The sequence below is a fragment of the Oncorhynchus gorbuscha genome, unplaced genomic scaffold (assembly GCF_021184085.1).
Source record: "Oncorhynchus gorbuscha isolate QuinsamMale2020 ecotype Even-year unplaced genomic scaffold, OgorEven_v1.0 Un_scaffold_1121, whole genome shotgun sequence".
In the NCBI taxonomy this organism is placed as follows: domain Eukaryota; kingdom Metazoa; phylum Chordata; class Actinopteri; order Salmoniformes; family Salmonidae; genus Oncorhynchus; species Oncorhynchus gorbuscha.
In genome coordinates this window covers 167,646-189,011 of record NW_025745995.1, presented here as the reverse complement: position 1 = coordinate 189,011, position 21,366 = coordinate 167,646, and the positions used below count along the sequence as shown (strand labels likewise).

General features: G+C 45.9%; 1 protein-coding gene across 1 annotated transcript in view; it reads right to left on the bottom strand.

The window, feature by feature from the left end:
* Nucleotides 1-19,052, bottom strand: part of ap3s2 (adaptor related protein complex 3 subunit sigma 2) — a 28,819-nt gene extending 9,767 nt beyond the window's left edge. Inside the window, exons 1-4 of the mRNA XM_046336662.1 lie at nt 18,903-19,052; nt 18,451-18,542; nt 17,947-18,058; nt 141-212 (exon numbers count right to left, since the gene is read on the bottom strand). Coding sequence (XP_046192618.1) covers nt 141-212; nt 17,947-18,058; nt 18,451-18,542; nt 18,903-18,971 — 345 coding nt within the window. The 5' untranslated portion in view covers nt 18,972-19,052. The remainder of the gene's footprint in view (nt 1-140; nt 213-17,946; nt 18,059-18,450; nt 18,543-18,902) is intronic.
* Between the last annotated feature and the right edge of the window lie 2,314 nt (nt 19,053-21,366).

Genomic DNA, 21,366 nt, shown 5'->3' with positions numbered 1-21,366 from the left:
TTGAATGCATATTGTGTCTATAAACCAGCTGCCATGTTATACACAGAAGTGTATTTATTACTCTAATGCATCAAAGAGTGTCACAAGCCAAAACGTGGCCAAGCTGACCTTGTAAATGATTTCCATGGACTTGAACTCACCTTATCCATGTGGAAAATGAGGTCCAGCTCACAGACGTTTTCAAAGCATTTGTCCAGAGTTTCCACGAACACCTACAGAGGAGATATTGTCAAGTCATCCATCTTACGTTAAGTATACAGTACCAGTCAAAGGTTTGGACACCTACTCATTCAAGGGTTTTTCTTTATTTTCAGTATTTACTACATCGTAGAATAATAGTGAAGTCATCAAAACTATGCAATAACACATATGGAATCAGGTAGTAACCAAAACTATTTTTTTAAAGTGTTGAACAAATCAAAATATATTTAAAATTCTTCAAAGTAGCCACCCTTTGCCTTGACAGCTTTGCATTATCTTGACATTCTCTCAACCAGCTTCACCTGGAATGCTTTTCCAACAGTCTTGAAGGAGTTCCCACATATGCTGAGCACTTTTTGGCTGCTTTCCCTTCACTCTGCGGTCCAACACATCCCAAACCATCTGGGTTGAGGTCGGGTGATTGTGGAGGCCAGGTCATAGTTTTGATGTCTTCACTATTATTTTACAATGCACTATTATTTTAGCAATTTCTTCTCAGCTAGTTACATAGCCGTCTTTGTATCAAAGATAATTGCGTAATTATCGTATTTCGCCGTCCTAACGTAGTCTTCACTAGCCAGCTAGCTAACGTCCACTGATTAGCTGCACTGAGAAACTATTACTATTACACTCAACTGAACGACTTGATTAGTTTAGTGTTAGCTACCTACATAGCTGTCTTTGCATCATCGTATCATCGTATCCAAGATAATTGTGTTGTTTAGGTTTAGAGTGTGTAGTCTTAGAGTGATTATCTTAATTTACCGAGGTTAGCTAGCCAGCTATTTGTCGTCCTTAACGTAGGTGACTCTGCTAGCTAGCCAACTCTGCTAGCTAGCCAACAGCTAGCCAACGCTAGCCAACGTCTTCTGTATAGAACTCAACTACCCGGTCGCATTCACAGGTTGTATCACTTTTTCATTTCATTACAGTACAACGGTTTGATTTGTTTGATCGTAGCTAGCTACTTAGCTAGCTACATAGCCGTCTTTGTATCAAAGATAATTGTGTAGTCTAGAGCGATTTTCTAGGTTCGCTAGCCATCTATTGTCGTTCTTTTAACGCAACGTAACGTAAACAACACTGCTAGCTAGCCTGCTAGCCCCCGAATAGCAACACTGCAGAAACTATTACACTCAACGGAACGACTTGATTAGTGTAGTGTCAACAACGCACCCACTGCCAGCTGGCCTACTTCAGCAGTACTGTATCATTTTAATCATTTTAGTCAATAAGATTCTTGCTACGTAGCTTAACTTTCTGAACATTCGAGACGTGTAGTCCACTTGTCATTCCAATCTCCTTTGCATTAGCGTAGCCTCTTCTGTAGCCTGTCAACTATGTGTCTGTTTATCCCTGTTCTCTCCTCTCTGCACAGACCATACAAACGCTCCACACCGCGTGGCCGCGGCCACCCTACTCTGGTGGTCCCAGCGCGCACGACCCACGTGGAGTTCCAGGTCTCCGGTAGCCTCTGGAACTGCCAATCTGCGGTCAACAAGGCAGAGTTCATCTCAGCCTATGCCTCCCTCCAGTCCCTCGACTTCTTGGCACTGACGGAAACATGGATCACCACAGACAACACTGCTACTCCTACTGCTCTCTCTTCGTCCGCCCACGTGTTCTCGCACACCCCGAGAGCGTCTGGTCAGCGGGGTGGTGGCACCGGGATCCTCATCTCTCCCAAGTGGTCATTCTCTCTTTCTCCCCTTACCCATCTGTCTATCGCCTCCTTTGAATTCCATGCTGTCACAGTTACTAGCCCTTTCAAGCTTAACATCCTTATCATTTATCGCCCTCCAGGTTCCCTCGGAGAGTTCATCAATGAGCTTGATGCCTTGATAAGCTCCTTTCCTGAGGACGGCTCACCTCTCACAGTTCTGGGCGACTTTAACCTCCCCACGTCTACCTTTGACTCTTTCCTCTCTGCCTCCTTCTTTCCACTCCTCTCCTCTTTTGACCTCACCCTCTCACCTTCCCCCCCCTACTCACAAGGCAGGCAATACGCTCGACCTCATCTTTACTAGATGCTGTTCTTCCACTAACCTCACTGCAACTCCCCTCCAAGTCTCCGACCACTGCCTTGTATCCTTTTCCCTCTCGCTCTCATCCAACACCTCCCACACTGCCCCTACTCGGATGGTATCGCGCCGTCCCAACCTTCGCTCTCTCTCCCCCCGCTACTCTCTCCTCTTCCATCCTATCATCTCTTCCCTCCGCTCAAACCTTCTCCCACCTATCTCCTGATTCTGCCTCCTCAACCCTCCTCTCCTCCCTCTCTGCATCCCTTGACTCTCTATGTCCCCTATCCTCCAGGCCGGCTCGGTCCTCCCTTCCCGCTCCGTGGCTCGATGACTCATTGCGAGCTCACAGAACAGGGCTCCGGGCAGCCGAGCGGAAATGGAGGAAAACTCGCCTCCCTGCGGACCTGGCATCCTTTCACTCCCTCCTCTCTACATTTTCCTCCTCTGTCTCTGCTGCTAAAGCCACTTTCTACCACGCTAAATTCCAAGCATCTGCCTCTAACCCTAGGAAGCTCTTTGCCACCTTCTCCTCCCTCCTGAATCCTCCGCCCCTCCCCCCTCCTCCCTCTCTGCAGATGACTTCGTCAACCATTTTGAAAAGAAGGTCGACGACATCCGATCCTCGTTTGCTAAGTCAAACGACACCGCTGGTTCTGCTCACACTGCCCTACCCTGTGCTCTGACCTCTTTCTCCCCTCTCTCTCCAGATGAAATCTCGCGTCTTGTGACGGCCGGCCGCCCAACAACCTGCCCGCTTGACCCTATCCCCTCCTCTCTTCTCCAGACCATTTCCGGAGACCTTCTCCCTTACCTCACCTCGCTCATCAACTCATCCCTGACAGTTGGCTACGTCCCTTCCGTCTTCAAGAGAGCGAGAGTTGCACCCCTTCTGAAAAAACCTACACTCGATCCCTCCGATGTCAACAATTACAGACCAGTATCCCTTCTTTCTTTTCTCTCCAAAACTCTTGAACGTGCCGTCCTTGGCCAGCTCTCCCGCTATCTCTCTCTGAATGACCTTCTTGATCCAAATCAGTCAGGTTTCAAGACTAGTCATTCAACTGAGACTGCTCTCCTCTGTATCACGGAGGCGCTCCGCACTGCTAAAGCTAACTCTCTCTCCTCTGCTCTCATCCTTCTAGATCTATCGGCTGCCTTCGATACTGTGAACCATCAGATCCTCCTCTCCACCCTCTCCGAGTTGGGCATCTCCGGCGCGGCCCACGCTTGGATTGCGTCCTACCTGACAGGTCGCTCCTACCAGGTGGCGTGGCGAGAATCTGTCTCCTCACCACGCGCTCTCACCACTGGTGTCCCCCAGGGCTCTGTTCTTGGCCCTCTCCTATTCTCGCTATACACCAAGTCACTTGGCTCTGTCATAACCTCACATGGTCTCTCTTATCATTGCTATGCAGACGACACACAATTAATCTTCTCCTTTCCCCCTTCTGATGACCAGGTGGCGAATCGCATCTCTGCATGTCTGGCAGACATATCAGTGTGGATGACGGATCACCACCTCAAGCTGAACCTCGGCAAGACGGAGCTGCTCTTCCTCCCGGGGAAGGACTGCCCGTTCCATGATCTCGCCATCACGGTCGACAACTCCATTGTGTCCTCCTCCCAGAGCGCCAAGAACCTTGGCGTGATCCTGGACAACACCCTGTCGTTCTCAACTAACATCAAGGCGGTGGCCCGTTCCTGTAGTTCATGCTCTACAACATCCGCAGAGTACGACCCTGCCTCACACAGGAAGCGGCGCAGGTCCTAATCCAGGCACTTGTCATCTCCCGTCTGGATTACTGCAACTCGCTGTTGGCTGGGCTCCCTGCCTGTGCCATTAAACCCCTTCAACTCATCCAGAACGCCGCAGCCCGTCTGGTGTTCAACCTTCCCAAGTTCTCTCACGTCACCCCGCTCCTCCGTTCTCTCCACTGGCTTCCAGTTGAAGCTCGCATCCGCTACAAGACCATGGTGCTTGCCTACGGAGCTGTGAGGGGAACGGCACCTCAGTACCTCCAGGCTCTGATCAGGCCCTACACCCAAACAAGGGCACTGCGTTCATCCACCTCTGGCCTGCTCGCCTCCCTACCACTGAGGAAGTACAGCTCCCGCTCAGCCCAGTCAAAACTGTTCGCTGCCCTGGCCCCCCAATGGTGGAACAAACTCCCTCACGACGCCAGGACAGCGGAGTCAATCACCACCTTCCGGAGACACCTGAAACCCCACCTCTTTAAGGAATACTTAGGATAGGTTAAGTAATCCCTCTCACCCCACCCCCCCTAAGTTTTAGATGCACTATTGTTAAGTGACTGTCCCACTGGATGTCATAAGGTGAATGCACCAATTTGTAAGTCGCTCTGGATAAGAGCGTCTGCTAAATGACTTAAATGTAAATGTAATGTAAACTGTCTCTATGATGTGGTGGAGAGACACCAGGACCTCCTCAACTGTCTCTATGATGTGGTGTAGAGACACCATGCACTCCTTCCAGGAGTGTGGGGGGAGGAGGATGTTGTTGTGTTCTGTGGTGTTCTGTGGTGTTCTGTAGTGTGGTGTTCTGTAGTGTGGTGTTCTGTGGTGTTCTGTTCTGTGGTGTTCTGTTCTGTGGTGTTCTGTAGTGTGGTGTGGTGTTCTGTGGTGTTCTGTAGTGTGGTGTTCTGTGGTGTGGTGTTCTGTGGTGTGGTGTGGTGTGGTGTTCTGTAGTGTGGTGTTCTGTAGTGTGGTGTTCTGTAGTGTGGTGTTCTGTAGTGTGGTGTTCTGTAGTGTGGTGTGGTGTTCTGTAGTGTGGTGTGGTGTTCTGTTCTGTGGTGTTCTGTGGTGTTCTGTAGTGTGGTGTTCTGTTCTGTTCTGTGGTGTTCTGTAGTGTGGTGTTCTGTAGTGTGGTATTCTGTGGTGTGGTGTTCTGTGGTGTAGTGTGGTGTTCTGTAGTGTGGTGTTCTGTGGTGTTCTGTAGTGTGGTGTTCTGTGGTGTGGTGTTCTGTAGTGTGGTGTTCTGTGGTGTTCTGTAGTGTAGTGTGGTGTTCTGTAGTGTAGTGTGGTGTTCTGTAGTGTAGTGTGGTGTTCTTTAGTGTGGTGTAGTGTCGTTACCCATGTTGTTATATTACAGCCTTATTGTCAAATGGATTAAATCTACAAACTACACACCATAATGACACAGACAAAACAGGATATTAGAAATAAAAAAAACTGAAATATCAGATCTACATAAGTATTCAGAATCTTTGCTATGAGACTAACTTGAGCTCAGGTGCATCCTGTTTCCATTGATCATGCTTGATGATGTTTCTACAACTTGGCTATATACAGGATGTTATGGTACAGAGTCAATGTGGAGGCTATATACAGGGGGTACTGGTACAGAGTCAATGTGGAGGCTATATACAGAGGGTACCGGTACAGAGTCAATGTGGAGGCTATATACAGGATGTTACGGTACAGAGTCAATGTGGAGGCTATATACAGAGGGTACCGGTACAGAGTCAATGTGGAGGCTATATACAGGGTGTTACGGTACAGAGTCAATGTGGAGGCTATATACAGGGGGTACCGGTACAGAGTCAATGTGGAGGCTATATACAGGGGGTACCGGTACAGAGTCAATGTGGAGGCTATATACAGGGGGTACTGGTACAGAGTCAATGTGGAGGCTATATACAGGGTATTACGGTACAGAGTCAATGTGGAGGCTATATACAGGGGGTACCGGTACAGAGTCAATGTGGAGGCTATATACAGAGGGTACCGGTACAGAGTCAATGTGGAGGCTATATACAGGGTGTTACGGTACAGAGTCAATGTGGAGGCTATATACAGAGGGTACCGGTACAGAGTCAATGTGGAGGCTATATACAGGGTGTTACGGTACAGAGTCAATGTGGAGGCTATATACAGGGGGTACCGGTACAGAGTCAATGTGGAGGCTATATACAGGGGGTACCGGTACAGAGTCAATGTGGAGGCTATATACAGGGGGTACTGGTACAGAGTCAATGTGGAGGCTATATACAGGGTATTACGGTACAGAGTCAATGTGGAGGCTATATACAGGGGGTACCGGTACAGAGTCAATGTGGAGGCTATATACAGGGGGTACCGGTACAGAGTCAATGTGGAGGCTATATACAGGGGGTACCAGTACAGAGTCAATGTGGAGGCTATATACAGGATGTTACGGTACAGAGTCAATGTGGAGGCTATATACAGGGGGTACCGGTACAGAGTCAATGTGGAGGCTATATACAGGGGGTACTGGTACAGAGTCAATGTGGAGGCTATATACAGGGTGTACCGGTACCGAGTCAATGTGGAGGCTATATACAGGGGGTACCGGTACAGAGTCAATGTGGAGGCTATAGACAGGGGGTACCGGTACAGAGTCAATGTGGAGGCTATATACAGAGGTTACCGGTACAGAGTCAATGTGGAGGCTATATACAGGGGGTACCGGTACAGAGTCAATGTGGAGGCTATATACAGGGGGTACCAGTACAGAGTCAATGTGGAGGCTATATACAGGATGTTACGGTACAGAGTCAATGTGGAGACTATATACAGGGGGTACCGGTACAGAGTCAATGTGGAGGCTATATACAGAGGGTACCGGTACAGAGTCAATGTGGAGGCTATATACAGGGTGTACCGGTACAGAGTCAATGTGGAGGCTATATACAGGGTGTTACGGTACAGAGTCAATGTGGAGGCTATATACAGAGGGTACCGGTACAGAGTCAATGTGGAGGCTATATACAGGGTGTTACGGTACAGAGTCAATGTGGAGGCTATATACAGGGGGTACCGGTACAGAGTCAATGTGGAGGCTATATACAGGGGGTACCGGTACAGAGTCAATGTGGAGGCTATATACAGGGGGTACTGGTACAGAGTCAATGTGGAGGCTATATACAGGGTATTACGGTACAGAGTCAATGTGGAGGCTATATACAGGGGGTACCGGTACAGAGTCAATGTGGAGGCTATATACAGGGGATACCGGTACAGAGTCAATGTGGAGGCTATATACAGGGGGTACCGGTACAGAGTCAATGTGGAGGCTATATACAGGGGGTACCGGTACAGAGTCAATGTGGAGGCTATATACAGGGGGTACTGGTACAGAGTCAATGTGGAGGCTATATACAGGGTATTACGGTACAGAGTCAATGTGGAGGCTATATACAGGGGGTACCGGTACAGAGTCAATGTGGAGGCTATATACAGGGGGTACCAGTACAGAGTCAATGTGGAGGCTATATACAGGATGTTACGGTACAGAGTCAATGTGGAGACTATATACAGGGGGTACCGGTACAGAGTCAATGTGGAGGCTATATACAGAGGGTACCGGTACAGAGTCAATGTGGAGGCTATATACAGGGTGTACCGGTACAGAGTCAATGTGGAGGCTATATACAGGGGGTACCGGTACAGAGTCAATGTGGAGGCTATAGACAGGGGGTACCGGTACAGAGTCAATGTGGAGGCTATATACAGGGGGTACTGGTACAGAGTCAATGTGGAGGCTATATACAGGGTGTACCGGTACCGAGTCAATGTGGAGGCTATATACAGGGGGTACCGGTACAGAGTCAATGTGGAGGCTATATACAGGGGGTACCAGTACAGAGTCAATGTGGAGGCTATATACAGGATGTTACGGTACAGAGTCAATGTGGAGGCTATATACAGGGGGTACCGGTACAGAGTCAATGTGGAGGCTATATACAGGGGGTACTGGTACAGAGTCAATGTGGAGGCTATATACAGGGTGTACCGGTACCGAGTCAATGTGGAGGCTATATACAGGGGGTACCGGTACAGAGTCAATGTGGAGGCTATATACAGGGGGTACCGGTACAGAGTCAATGTAGAGGCTATATACAGAGGTTACCGGTACAGAGTCAATGTGGAGGCTATATACAGGGGGTACCGGTACAGAGTCAATGTGGAGGCTATATACAGGGGGTACCGGTACAGAGTCAATGTGGAGGCTATATACAGGGGTACCGGTACAGAGTCAATGTGGAGGCTATATACAGGGGGTACCGGTACAGAGTCAATGTGGAGGCTATATACAGGGGGTACCGGTACAGAGTCAATGTGGAGGCTATATACAGGGGGTACCGGTACAGAGTCAATGTGGAGGCTATATACAGGGGGTACCGGTACAGAGTCAATGTGGAGGCTATATACAGGGGGTACCGGTACAGAGTCAATGTGGAGGCTATATACAGGGGGTACCGGTACAGAGTCAATGTGGAGGCTATATACAGGGGGTACCGGTACAGAGTCAATGTGGAGGCTATATACAGGGGGTACCGGTACAGAGTCAATGTGGAGGCTATATACAGGGTGTACCGGTACAGAGTCAATGTGGAGGCTATATACAGGGTGTACCGGTACAGAGTCAATGTGGAGGCTATATACAGGGTGTACCGGTACAGAGTCAATGTGGAGGCTATATACAGGGTGTACCGGTACAGAGTCAATGTGGAGGCTATATACAGGGTGTACCGGTACAGAGTCAATGTGGAGGCTATATACAGGGTGTACCGGTACAGAGTCAATGTGGAGGCTATATACAGGGTGTACCGGTACAGAGTCAATGTGGAGGCTATATAAAGGGGGTACCGATACAGAGTCAATGTGGAGGCTATATACAGGGGGTACCGGTACAGAGTCAATGTGGAGGCCATATACAGGGGGTACCGGTACAGAGTCAATGTGGAGGCTATATACAGGGGATACCGGTACAGAGTCAATGTGGAGGCTATATACAGGATGTTATGGTACAGAGTCAATGTGGAGGCTATATACAGGGGATACCGGTACAGAGTCAATGTGGAGGCTATATACAGGATGTTATGGTACAGAGTCAATGTGGAGGCTATATACAGGGGATACCGGTACAGAGTCAATGTGGAGGCTATATACAGGATGTTATGGTACAGAGTCAATGTGGAGGCTATATACAGGGGATACCGGTACAGAGTCAATGTGGAGGCTATATACAGGATGTTATGGTACAGAGTCAATGTGGAGGCTATATACAGGGGATACCGGTACAGAGTCAATGTGGAGGCTATATACAGGATGTTATGGTACAGAGTCAATGTGGAGGCTATATACAGGGGATACCGGTACAGAGTCAATGTGGAGGCTATATACAGGATGTTACGGTACAGAGTCAATGTGGAGACTATATACAGGGGGTACCGGTACAGAGTCAATGTGGAGGCTATATACAGGATGTTACGGTACAGAGTCAATGTGGAGACTATATACAGGGGATACCGGTACAGAGTCAATGTGGAGGCTATATACAGGATGTTACGGTACAGAGTCAATGTGGAGACTATATACAGGGGATACCGGTACAGAGTCAATGTGGAGGCTATATACAGGATGTTACGGTACAGAGTCAATGTGGAGGCTATATACAGGGGGTACCGGTACAGAGTCAATGTGGAGGCTATATACAGGGGGTACCGGTACAGAGTCAATGTGGAGGCTATATACAGGGGGTACCGGTACAGAGTCAATGTGGAGGCTATATACAGGGTGTACCGGTACAGAGTCAATGTGGAGGCTATATACAGGGTGTACCGGTACAGAGTCAATGTGGAGGCTATATACAGGGTGTACCGGTACAGAGTCAATGTGGAGGCTATATACAGGGTGTACCGGTACAGAGTCAATGTGGAGGCTATATACAGGGTGTACCGGTACAGAGTCAATGTGGAGGCTATATACAGGATGTTACCGGTACAGAGTCAATGTGGAGGCTATATACAGGGGGTACAGAGTCAATGGTACAGAGTCAATGTGGAGGCTATATACAGGGGGTACCGGTACAGAGTCAATGTGGAGGCTATATACAGGGTGTACCGGTACAGAGTCAATGTGGAGGCTATATACAGGGTGTACCGGTACAGAGTCAATGTGGAGGCTATATACAGGATGTTACGGTACAGAGTGGAGGCTATATACAGGGTGTACCGGTACAGAGTCAATGTGGAGGCTATATACAGGGTGTACCGGTACAGAGTCAATGTGGAGGCTATATACAGGGGGTACCGGTACAGAGTCAATGTGGAGGCTATATACAGGGGGTACCGGTACAGAGTCAATGTGGAGGCCATATACAGGGGGTACCGGTACAGAGTCAATGTGGAGGCTATATACAGGGGATACCGGTACAGAGTCAATGTGGAGGCTATATACAGGATGTTATGGTACAGAGTCAATGTGGAGGCTATATACAGGGGGTACCGGTACAGAGTCAATGTGGAGGCTATATACAGGATGTTATGGTACAGAGTCAATGTGGAGGCTATATACAGGGGGTACCGGTACAGAGTCAATGTGGAGGCTATATACAGGATGTTATGGTACAGAGTCAATGTGGAGGCTATATACAGGGGATACCGGTACAGAGTCAATGTGGAGGCTATATACAGGATGTTATGGTACAGAGTCAATGTGGAGGCTATATACAGGGGATACCGGTACAGAGTCAATGTGGAGGCTATATACAGGATGTTATGGTACAGAGTCAATGTGGAGGCTATATACAGGGGATACCGGTACAGAGTCAATGTGGAGGCTATATACAGGATGTTACGGTACAGAGTCAATGTGGAGACTATATACAGGGGATACCGGTACAGAGTCAATGTGGAGGCTATATACAGGATGTTATGGTACAGAGTCAATGTGGAGGCTATATACAGGGGGTACTGGTACAGAGTCAACGTGGAGGCTATATACAAGGGGTACCGGTACAGAGTCAATGTGGAGGCTATATACAGGGGGTACTGGTACAGAGTCAATGTGGAGGCTATATACAGGGGGTACTGGTACAGAGTCAATGTGGAGGCTATATACAGGGGGTACTGGTACAGAGTCAATGTGGAGGCTATATACAGGATGTTATGGTACAGAGTCAATGTGGAGGCTATATACAGGGTGTTACGGTACAGAGTCAATGTGGAGGCTATATACAGGGTGTTACGGTACAGAGTCAATGTGGAGGCTATATACAGGGGGTACCGGTACAGAGTCAATGTGGAGGCTATATACAGGGGGTACCGGTACAGAGTCAATGTGGAGGCCATATACAGGGGGTACCGGTACAGAGTCAATGTGGAGGCTATATACAGGGGATACTGGTACAGAGTCAATGTGGAGGCTATATACAGGGGGTACCGGTACAGAGTCAATGTGGAGGCTATATACAGGGGATACTGGTACAGAGTCAATGTGGAGGCTATATACAGGGGGTACCGGTACAGAGTCAATGTGGAGGCTATATACAGGGTGTTATGGTACAGAGTCAATGTGGAGGCTATATACAGGGGGTACCGGCACAGAGTCAGTGTTGAGGCTATATACAGGGGGTACCGGTACAGAGTCAATGTGGAGGCTATATACAGGGGATACCGGTACCGAGTCAATGTGGAGGCTATATACAGGGGGTACCGGTACAGAGTCACTGTGGAGAATATATACAGGGTGTTACGGTACAGAGTCAATGTGGAGAATATATACAGGGTGTTACGGTACAGAGTCAATGTGGAGGCTATATACAGGGTGTTACGGTACAGAGTCAATGTGGAGAATATATACAGGGTGTTACGGTACAGAGTCAATGTGGAGGCTATATACAGGGTGTTACGGTACAGAGTCAATGTGGAGGCTATATACAGGGGGTACCGGTACAGAGTCAATGTGGAGGCTATATACAGGATGTTATGGTACAGAGTCAATGTGGAGGCTATATACAGGGGGTACCGGTACAGAGTCAATGTGGAGGCTATATACAGGGGGTACCGGTACAGAGTCAATGTGGAGGCTATATACAGGGGGTACTGGTACAGAGTCAATGTGGAGGCTATATACAGGGGGTACCGGTACAGAGTCAATGTGGAGGCTATATACAGGGGGTACTGGTACAGAGTCAATATGGAGGCTATATACAGGGGGTACCGGTACAGAGTCAATGTGGAGGCTATATACAGGGGTACCGGTACAGAGTCAATGTGGAGGCTATATACAGGGTGTTACGGTACAGAGTCAATGTGGAGGCTATATACAGGGGGTACCGGTACAGAGTCAATGTGGAGGCTATATACAGGGGGTACCGGTACAGAGTCAATGTGGAGGCTATATACAGGGGGTACCGGTACAGAGTCAATGTGGAGGCTATATACAGGGGGTACCGGTACAGAGTCAATGTGGAGGCTATATACAGGGGGTACCGGTACAGAGTCAATGTGGAGGCTATATACAGGGGGTACCGGTACAGAGTCAATGTGGAGGCCATATACAGGGGGTACCGGTACAGAGTCAATGTGGAGGCTATATACAGGGGATACCGGTACAGAGTCAATGTGGAGGCTATATACAGGGTATTACGGTACAGAGTCAATGTGGAGGCTATATACAGGGTGTACCGGTACAGAGTCAATGTGGAGGCTATATATAGGTGGGTACCGGTACAGAATGTGGGGGCTATATACTGGGGGTACCGGTACAGAGTCAATGTGGAGGCTATATACAGGGTGTTACGGTACAGAGTCAATGTGGAGGCTATATACTGGGGGTACCGGTACAGAGTCAATGTGGAGGCTATATACAGGGTGTACCGGTACAGAGTCAATGTGGAGGCTATATATAGGTGGGTACCGGTACAGAGTCAATGTGGAGGCTATATATAGGTGGGTACCGGTACCGAGTCAATGTGGAGGCTATGTACAGGGGGTACCAGTACAGAGTCAATGTGGAGGCTATATATAGGTGGGTACCGGTACAGAGTCAATGTGGAGACTATATACAGGGGGTACCGGTACAGAGTCAATGTGGAGGCTATATACAGGGGGTACCGGTACAGAATGTGGAGGCTATATACTGGGGGTACCGGTACAGAGTCAATGTGCCAGTTCGTCAAGGTAATACCTACATGTCGGTAGAGTTAAAGTTAATTTGCATAGATAATAAACAAAGTTTGCCCAGCAGCTGGGTTGTGTTTTCACGCTCAACAGTTTCCCGTGTGTATCAAGATTGGTCCACCACCCCATGGGCATCCAGCCAATGGGCATCCAGCCAATGGGCATCCAGCCAATGGGCATCCAGCCAATTTGACACAACTGTGGGAAGCATTGGAGTCAACACGGGCCAGCGTCCCTGTGGAACGCTTTCAACTCCACGCCTGGTGGAGTTGAGGCTGTTCTGAGGGCAGAAGGGGGAGGTGCTCCTCAATATTAGGAAGGTGTTCTTAATGTTTTGTACACTCAGTGTATATTTGCTCAATACACACCCATCAGTAGGCTTTACAATGTCATGTATCGTGAGTTCAAGGGTCATTAGTGGTCACTGAAGAGCAAGACAAGACGCGTATCTAAAGCATATCCCGACTTGTCATAACCTTGAACAGCAACTCCTCCACCACACAATCAAAACCAATACAGGTTTGAAAAGGTTGTCTTCTGTCTATTTAATGATGTGTTTGCATTGAAAGTGGATACAGGTCATCAACTTGAACCCACCCCAACTACCACCACCATGGTTTGAAAACGTTGTCTTCTGTCTATTTAATGATGTTTTGCAAAACACATGCATCTCACCACCATGAAAACGTGTGTTTGAAAACACTGCATCTCAGTGCTAGAGGCGTCACTACAGACCCTGGTTCAATTCCCTACTGTTCTACAGAGTTATAGATGGTAACACACCACACAACCCTGCTGTTCTACAGAGTTATAGATGGTAACACAACCCTACTGTTCTACAGAGTTATAGATGGTAACACAACCCTACTGTTCTACAGAGTTATAGAAGGTAACACAACCCTGCTGTTCTACAGAGTTATAGATGGTAACACAACCCTACTGTTCTACAGAGTTATAGATGGTAACACACCACACAACCCTACTGTTCTACAGAGTTATAGACGGTAACACAACCCTACTGTTCTACAGAGTTATAGAAGGTAACACAACCCTGCTGTTCTACAGAGTTATAGATGGTAACACAACCCTACTGTTCTACAGAGTTATAGATGGTAACACACCACACAACCCTACTGTTCTACAGAGTTATAGACGGTAACACAACCCTACTGTTCTACAGAGTTATAGATGGTAACACAACCCTACTGTTCTACAGAGTTATAGATGGTAACACAACCCTACTGTTCTACAGAGTTATAGATGGTAACACAACCCTACTGTTCTACAGAGTTATAGATGGTAACACAACCCTGCTGTTCTACAGAGTTATAGATGGTAACTCACCACACAACCCTACTGTTCTACAGAGTTATAGATGGTAACACAACCCTGCTGTTCTACAGAGTTATAGATGGTAACACAACCCTACTGTTCTACAGAGTTATAGATGGTAACACAACCCTACTGTTCTACAGAGTTATAGATGGTAACTCACCACACAACCCTACTGTTCTACAGAGTTACAGACGGTAACACAACCCTACTGTTCTACAGAGTTATAGATGGTAACTCACCACACAACCCTACTGTTCTACAGAGTTATAGATGGTAACACAACCCTACTGTTCTACAGAGTTATAGATGGTAACACACCACACAACCCTACTGTTCTACAGAGTTATAGATGGTAACACAACCCTACTGTTCTACAGAGTTATAGATGGTAACACAACCCTACTGTTCTACAGAGTTATAGATGGTAACACAACCCTACTGTTCTACAGAGTTATAGATGGTAACACAACCCTACTGTTCTACAGAGTTATAGATGGTAACACATCACACAACCCTACTGTTCTACAGAGTTATAGATGGTAACACAACCCTACTGTTCTACAGAGTTATAGATGGTAACACAACCCTGCTGTTCTACAGAGTTATAGATGGTAACACAACCCTACTGTTCTACAGAGTTATAGATGGTAACACACCACACAACCCTACTGTTCTACAGAGTTATAGATGGTAACACAACCCTACTGTTCTACAGAGTTATAGATGGTAACACACCACACAACCCTACTGTTCTACAGAGTTATAGATGGTAACACAACCCTGCTGTTCTACAGAGTTATAGATGGTAACACAACCCTACTGTTCTACAGAGTTATAGATGGTAACACACCACACAACCCTACTGTTCTACAGAGTTATAGATGGTAACACAACCCTACTGTTCTACAGAGTTATAGATGGTAACACACACAACCCTACTGTTCTACAGAGTTATAGATGGTAACACAACCCTACTGTTCTACAGAGTTATAGATGGTAACACAACCCTGCTGTTCTACAGAGTTATAGATGGTAACACAACCCTACTGTTCTACAGAGTTATAGATGGTAACACAACCCTGCTGTTCTACAGAGTTATAGATGGTAACACACCACACAACCCTACTGTTCTACAGAGTTATAGATGGTAACACAACCCTGCTGTTCTACAGAGTTATAGATGGTAACACAACCCTACTGTTCTACAGAGTTATAGATGGTAACACACCACACAACCCTACTGTTCTACAGAGTTATAGATGGTAACACAACCCTACTGTTCTACAGAGTTATAGATGGTAACTCACCACACAACCCTACTGTTCTACAGAGTTATAGATGGTAACACAACCCTACTGTTCTACAGAGTTATAGATGGTAACACAACCCTGCTGTTCTACAGAGTTATAGATGGTAACACAACCCTACTGTTCTACAGAGTTATAGATGGTAACTCACCACACAACCCTACTGTTCTACAGAGTTATAGATGGTAACACAACCCTACTGTTCTACAGAGTTATAGATGGTAACACATCACACAACCCTACTGTTCTACAGAGTTATAGATGGTAACACAACCCTACTGTTCTACAGAGTTATAGATGGTAACACAACCCTGCTGTTCTACAGAGTTATAGATGGTAACAACCCTACTGTTCTACAGAGTTATAGATGGTAACACAACCCTACTGTTCTACAGAGTTATAGATGGTAACACACACACAACCCTACTGTTCTACAGAGTTATAGATGGTAACACAACCCTACTGTTCTACAGAGTTATAGAAGGTAACACAACCCTGCTGTTCTACAGAGTTATAGATGGTAACACAACCCTACTGTTCTACAGAGTTATAGATGGTAACACACCACACAACCCTACTGTTCTACAGAGTTATAGACGGTAACACAACCCTACTGTTCTACAGAGTTATAGATGGTAACACACCACACAACCCTACTGTTCTACAGAGTTATAGATGGTAACACAACCCTGCTGTTCTACAGAGTTATAGATGGTAACACAACCCTACTGTTCTACAGAGTTATAGATGGTAACACACCACACAACCCTACTGTTCTACAGAGTTATAGATGGTAACACAACCCTACTGTTCTACAGAGTTATAGATGGTAACTCACCACACAACCCTACTGTTCTACAGAGTTATAGATGGTAACACAACCCTACTGTTCTACAGAGTTATAGATGGTAACACAACCCTGCTGTTCTAAATCAAATCAAATCAAATCAAATCAAATTTATTTATATAGCCCTACTGTTCTCAAAGTGCTGTACAGAGTAAAACCCCAAACAGCAAACAATGCAGGTAGATGGTAACACAGAAAGGCCAAAACCTAGGAAGAAACTACTGTTCTACAGAGTTATAGATGGTAACACAGCATGGTCACAGAACAGTTGAAACTGGAGCAGCAGCACAGTAGATGGACTGTCATCAGGTAGTCAGACAGAGTTATAGATGGTAACTCACCACACAACCCTACTGTTCTACAGAGTTATAGATGGTAACACAACCCTACTGTTCTACAGAGTTATAGATGGTAACACAACCCTACTGTTCTACAGAGTTATAGATGGTAACACATCACACAACCCTGCTGTTCTACAGAGTTATAGATGGTAACAACCCTACTGTTCTACAGAGTTATAGATGGTAACACAACCCTACTGTTCTACAGAGTTATAGATGGTAACACAGCACACAACCCTACTGTTCTACAGAGTTATAGATGGTAACACAACCCTACTGTTCTACAGAGTTATAACACAACCCTACTGTTCTACAGAGTTATAGATGGTAACACACACACAACCCTACTGTTCTACAGAGTTATAGATGGTAACACAACCCTACTGTTCTGCAGAGTTATAGATGGTAACACAACCCTACTGTTCTACAGAGTTATAGATGGTAACACAACCCTACTGTTCTACAGAGTTATAGATGGTAACACAACCCTACTGTTCTACAGAGTTATAGATGGTAACACAACCCTACTGTTCTACAGAGTTATAGATGGTAACACACCACACAACCCTACTGTTCTACAGAGTTATAGATGGTAACACAACCCTACTGTTCTACAGAGTTACAGACGGTAACACAACCCTACTGTTCTACAGAGTTATAGATGGTAACACAACCCTGCTGTTCTACAGAGTTATAGATGGTAACACAACCCTACTGTTCTACAGAGTTATAGATGGTAACACACCACACAACCCTACTGTTCTACAGAGTTACAGACGGTAACACAACCCTACTGTTCTACAGAGTTACCCACAACCCTACTGTTCTACAGAGTTATAGATGGTAACACAACCCTACTGTTCTACAGAGTTATAGACGGTAACACAACCCTACTGTTCTACAGAGTTATAGATGGTAACATAGCAACAGTTGCCAACCCACCTGTATTAGATCCAGAATACCGAGCTCACTCTCAGAGGAGTCCACACAGAACACAAAGTACAGTGTTGCGTAGTGCCGGTAGATCAACTTGTAGTCCGAGCCACCGATCAAACTGCAAATAGAGGAATGATATTATTAGTCTATTCTGCAATGTCTGATTCGGTCCGACTTTAACTCATCTGCCAGGGAATTGATGATTGATTGCCTGTCATATGATCTGAACACTTCGGTCAAACAATACTTCTCATTTAACAACCCAGAATAAATCTTTAGTCACAATGACCAACCGAGCTTGCCCAGTTGGTCTATAGGCTACAGTATAGGTAGGTCTACATCATATTGTCACCATAGAAGCACAATACCCCCAATACAAGCCATAGATACCTATATAGCTGCTTCCTGGATGGTGCATTGAATCATTAACGCATCTTTTTTTAATTCGCTGATTGTTTCATCAAGAATGTATATTTTTGGTTAATTTAACCAGCTAGTAATGCTGTTTACCTTCCCCCCTCCAAGAAGTTGCAGACGTTGTCGTCCCTCTTCGACACCAGATGGAAAGTCTCTCGAATGATCTGCTGCTGCACATCTTCAGCCTGAGAAGAAATCTGTCTTTGATAAATTGGCTATGAACTAACATAGTTAGTAACACACAACCATTAACTATCTAAATGAAAGAGGTAACTTCAGCTAGCGGTCAGGCAGCAGTAAACCAGCCCCCTCTGGAGGTTGGCCATCTGTTGGGTACATTGATATTCGTAGCTATTTCAACAAATATATATAAGCAACTTAGCTAGTTAGGTATATAAATGTCAATAAATCACATCTCATGATGATGACAATATAGATTATTGATTAGTTAGCCTCTAGCTAGCATACCATAAGTGCACTAAAAGCTGACAAATAAGACAGACATAGCTAACAAACTGTAGCAGTTCATATATTTGGTTACTTACAAAATATTCATAAAATCTGATGAGTCGTGGTTTCCCATGGTTGTTAAATATTAAAATAGCTTTAATCATATTTAGCTGTAAATGTCTCAAATGACTTAATAACAGACTTGCAGTCAGCTGTCCACCTGCCGGATGTGTTGCTACGTAGGTTTTACCGGTTCTTCTTCTTCGCTCTGGTTTATTGACAGACTCCCCCCATAAACTGTATTGCTGCCACCTACTGTACGGAGGAGTAAAAAAAATACACACAATAACTAAAACAAATGTAGAGGCACAAACCTTTAACAAAAACTAAAACTGTACTATTCAGATCCCTACACAGGCTCTGGAATCTGGGAAGGGGGACCTCTTTATTCAGTAGTCCCTGTAACATATCAGCTGTAAAGTCCTGGAGATCCAGACATCTATTTGCTGCCTTCACAATGATGTTTGATTGGTTTGATTCGTGCAGTTTATCACTTGCAGCTATAAACGCAACAAAATCCATGTTCTTCACTATTAGTATGTCAGGATCCTCCTGCATGGAGACATCCACTACCATCTCCTCTCTACTCACTCCAGCTATTTTCACTGCCTCCACATAGGAGACCTGCTAGATGGCCCTGATCCGAGCTACTGCAACCTCCTTCATCCACACAGGGCACTCCGGAAACGTGCTTCCCATCACAACAACATGCTTCATCTGACTCTTCAACGACTACATAGTTATTCCTTTGACCAACACGTGCCACGTGTCCAAACTTTTTACAATTGTAACAATTCTGTACATACGGTCTCACCTCATATCTCACATACCCAAGTTTTACATGTCAGGAGAACCGTTCTCGCTGCAGGTGAGTCTCTGATCCACCTCTACACAGACGACACCATTCTGTGTACTTCTGGCCCTTCTTTGGACACTGTGTTAACAACCCTCGAGGCAAGCTTCAATGCCATTCAACTCTCCTTCCGTGACCTCCAACTGCTCTTTAAATGCAAGTAAAACTAAATGCATGCTCTTCAACCGATCGCTGCCCGCACCTGCCCGCCTGTCCAACATCACTACTCTGGACGGTTCTGACTTAGAATATGTGGACAACTACAAATACCTAGGTGTCTGGTTAGACTGTAAATTCTCCTTCCAGACTCACATCAAACATCTCCAATCCAAAGTTAAATCTAGAATCGGCTTCCTATTTCGCAACAAATCATCCTTCACTCATGCTGCCAAACATACCCACGTAAAACTGACCATCCTACCGATCCTCGACTTCGGCGATGTCATTTACAAAATAGCTTCCAACACTCTACTCAGCAAACTGAATGCAGTCTATCACAGTGCCATCCGTTATGTCACCAAAGCCCCATGTACTATCCACCACTGCGACCTGTACGTTCCCGTTGGCTGCCCCTCGCTTCATACTTGTCGCCAAATCCACTGACTCCAGGTCATCTATAAGTCTGTGCTAGGTAAAGCCCCGCCTTATCTCAGCTCACTGGTCACCATAGCAGCACCCACCCGTAGCACGCACTCCAGCAGGTATATCTCACTGGTCACCCCCAAAGCCAATTCTTCCTTTGGCCGCCTCTCCTTCCAGTTCTCTGCTGCCAATGACTGGAACGAATTGCAAAAATCACTGAAGCTGGAGACTCTTACCTCCCTCACTAGCTTAAAGCACCAGCTGTCAGAGCAGGTCACAGATCATTGCACCTGAACATAACTCATCTATAAATAACCCATCCAATCTACCTCATCCCCATACTGTATTTATTTATTTATCTTGCTCCTTTGCACGCCAGTATGTCTACTTGCACATTCATCTTCTGCACATCATACCATGACAGTGTTTAATATGTATATTGTAATTACTTCTCCACCATGGCCTATATATTGCCTTAACTCCCTTATCTTACCTCATTTGCACACACTGTAAATATACTTTTTTCTACTGTATTATTGACTGTTTGTTTTACTCCATGTGTAACTCTGTGTTGTTGTATGTGTCGAATTGCTATGCTTTATCTTGGCCAGGTCGCAGTTGCAAATGAGAACTTGTTCTCAACTAGCCTACCTGGTTAAATGAAGGTGAAATTAAATTAAATTATAAAAATATACATATACACACACACACATATATATATATATAAACATATATACACACACACACACTGAGATGCAGTTACTCAAATAATACAGCAGGTGGCTCCACAACTACACACACAGTACAGAAACACATACAGTACAGAAACACACACAGTACAGAAACACACACAGTACAGAAACACACACAGTACAGAAACACATACAGTACAGAAACACATACAGTACATATACACACACAGTACAGAAACACACACAGTACACATACAGTACAGAAACACATACAGTACAGAAACACATACAGTACAGAAACACATACAGTACATATACACACACAGTACACATACAGTACATATACACATACAGTACATATACACATACAGT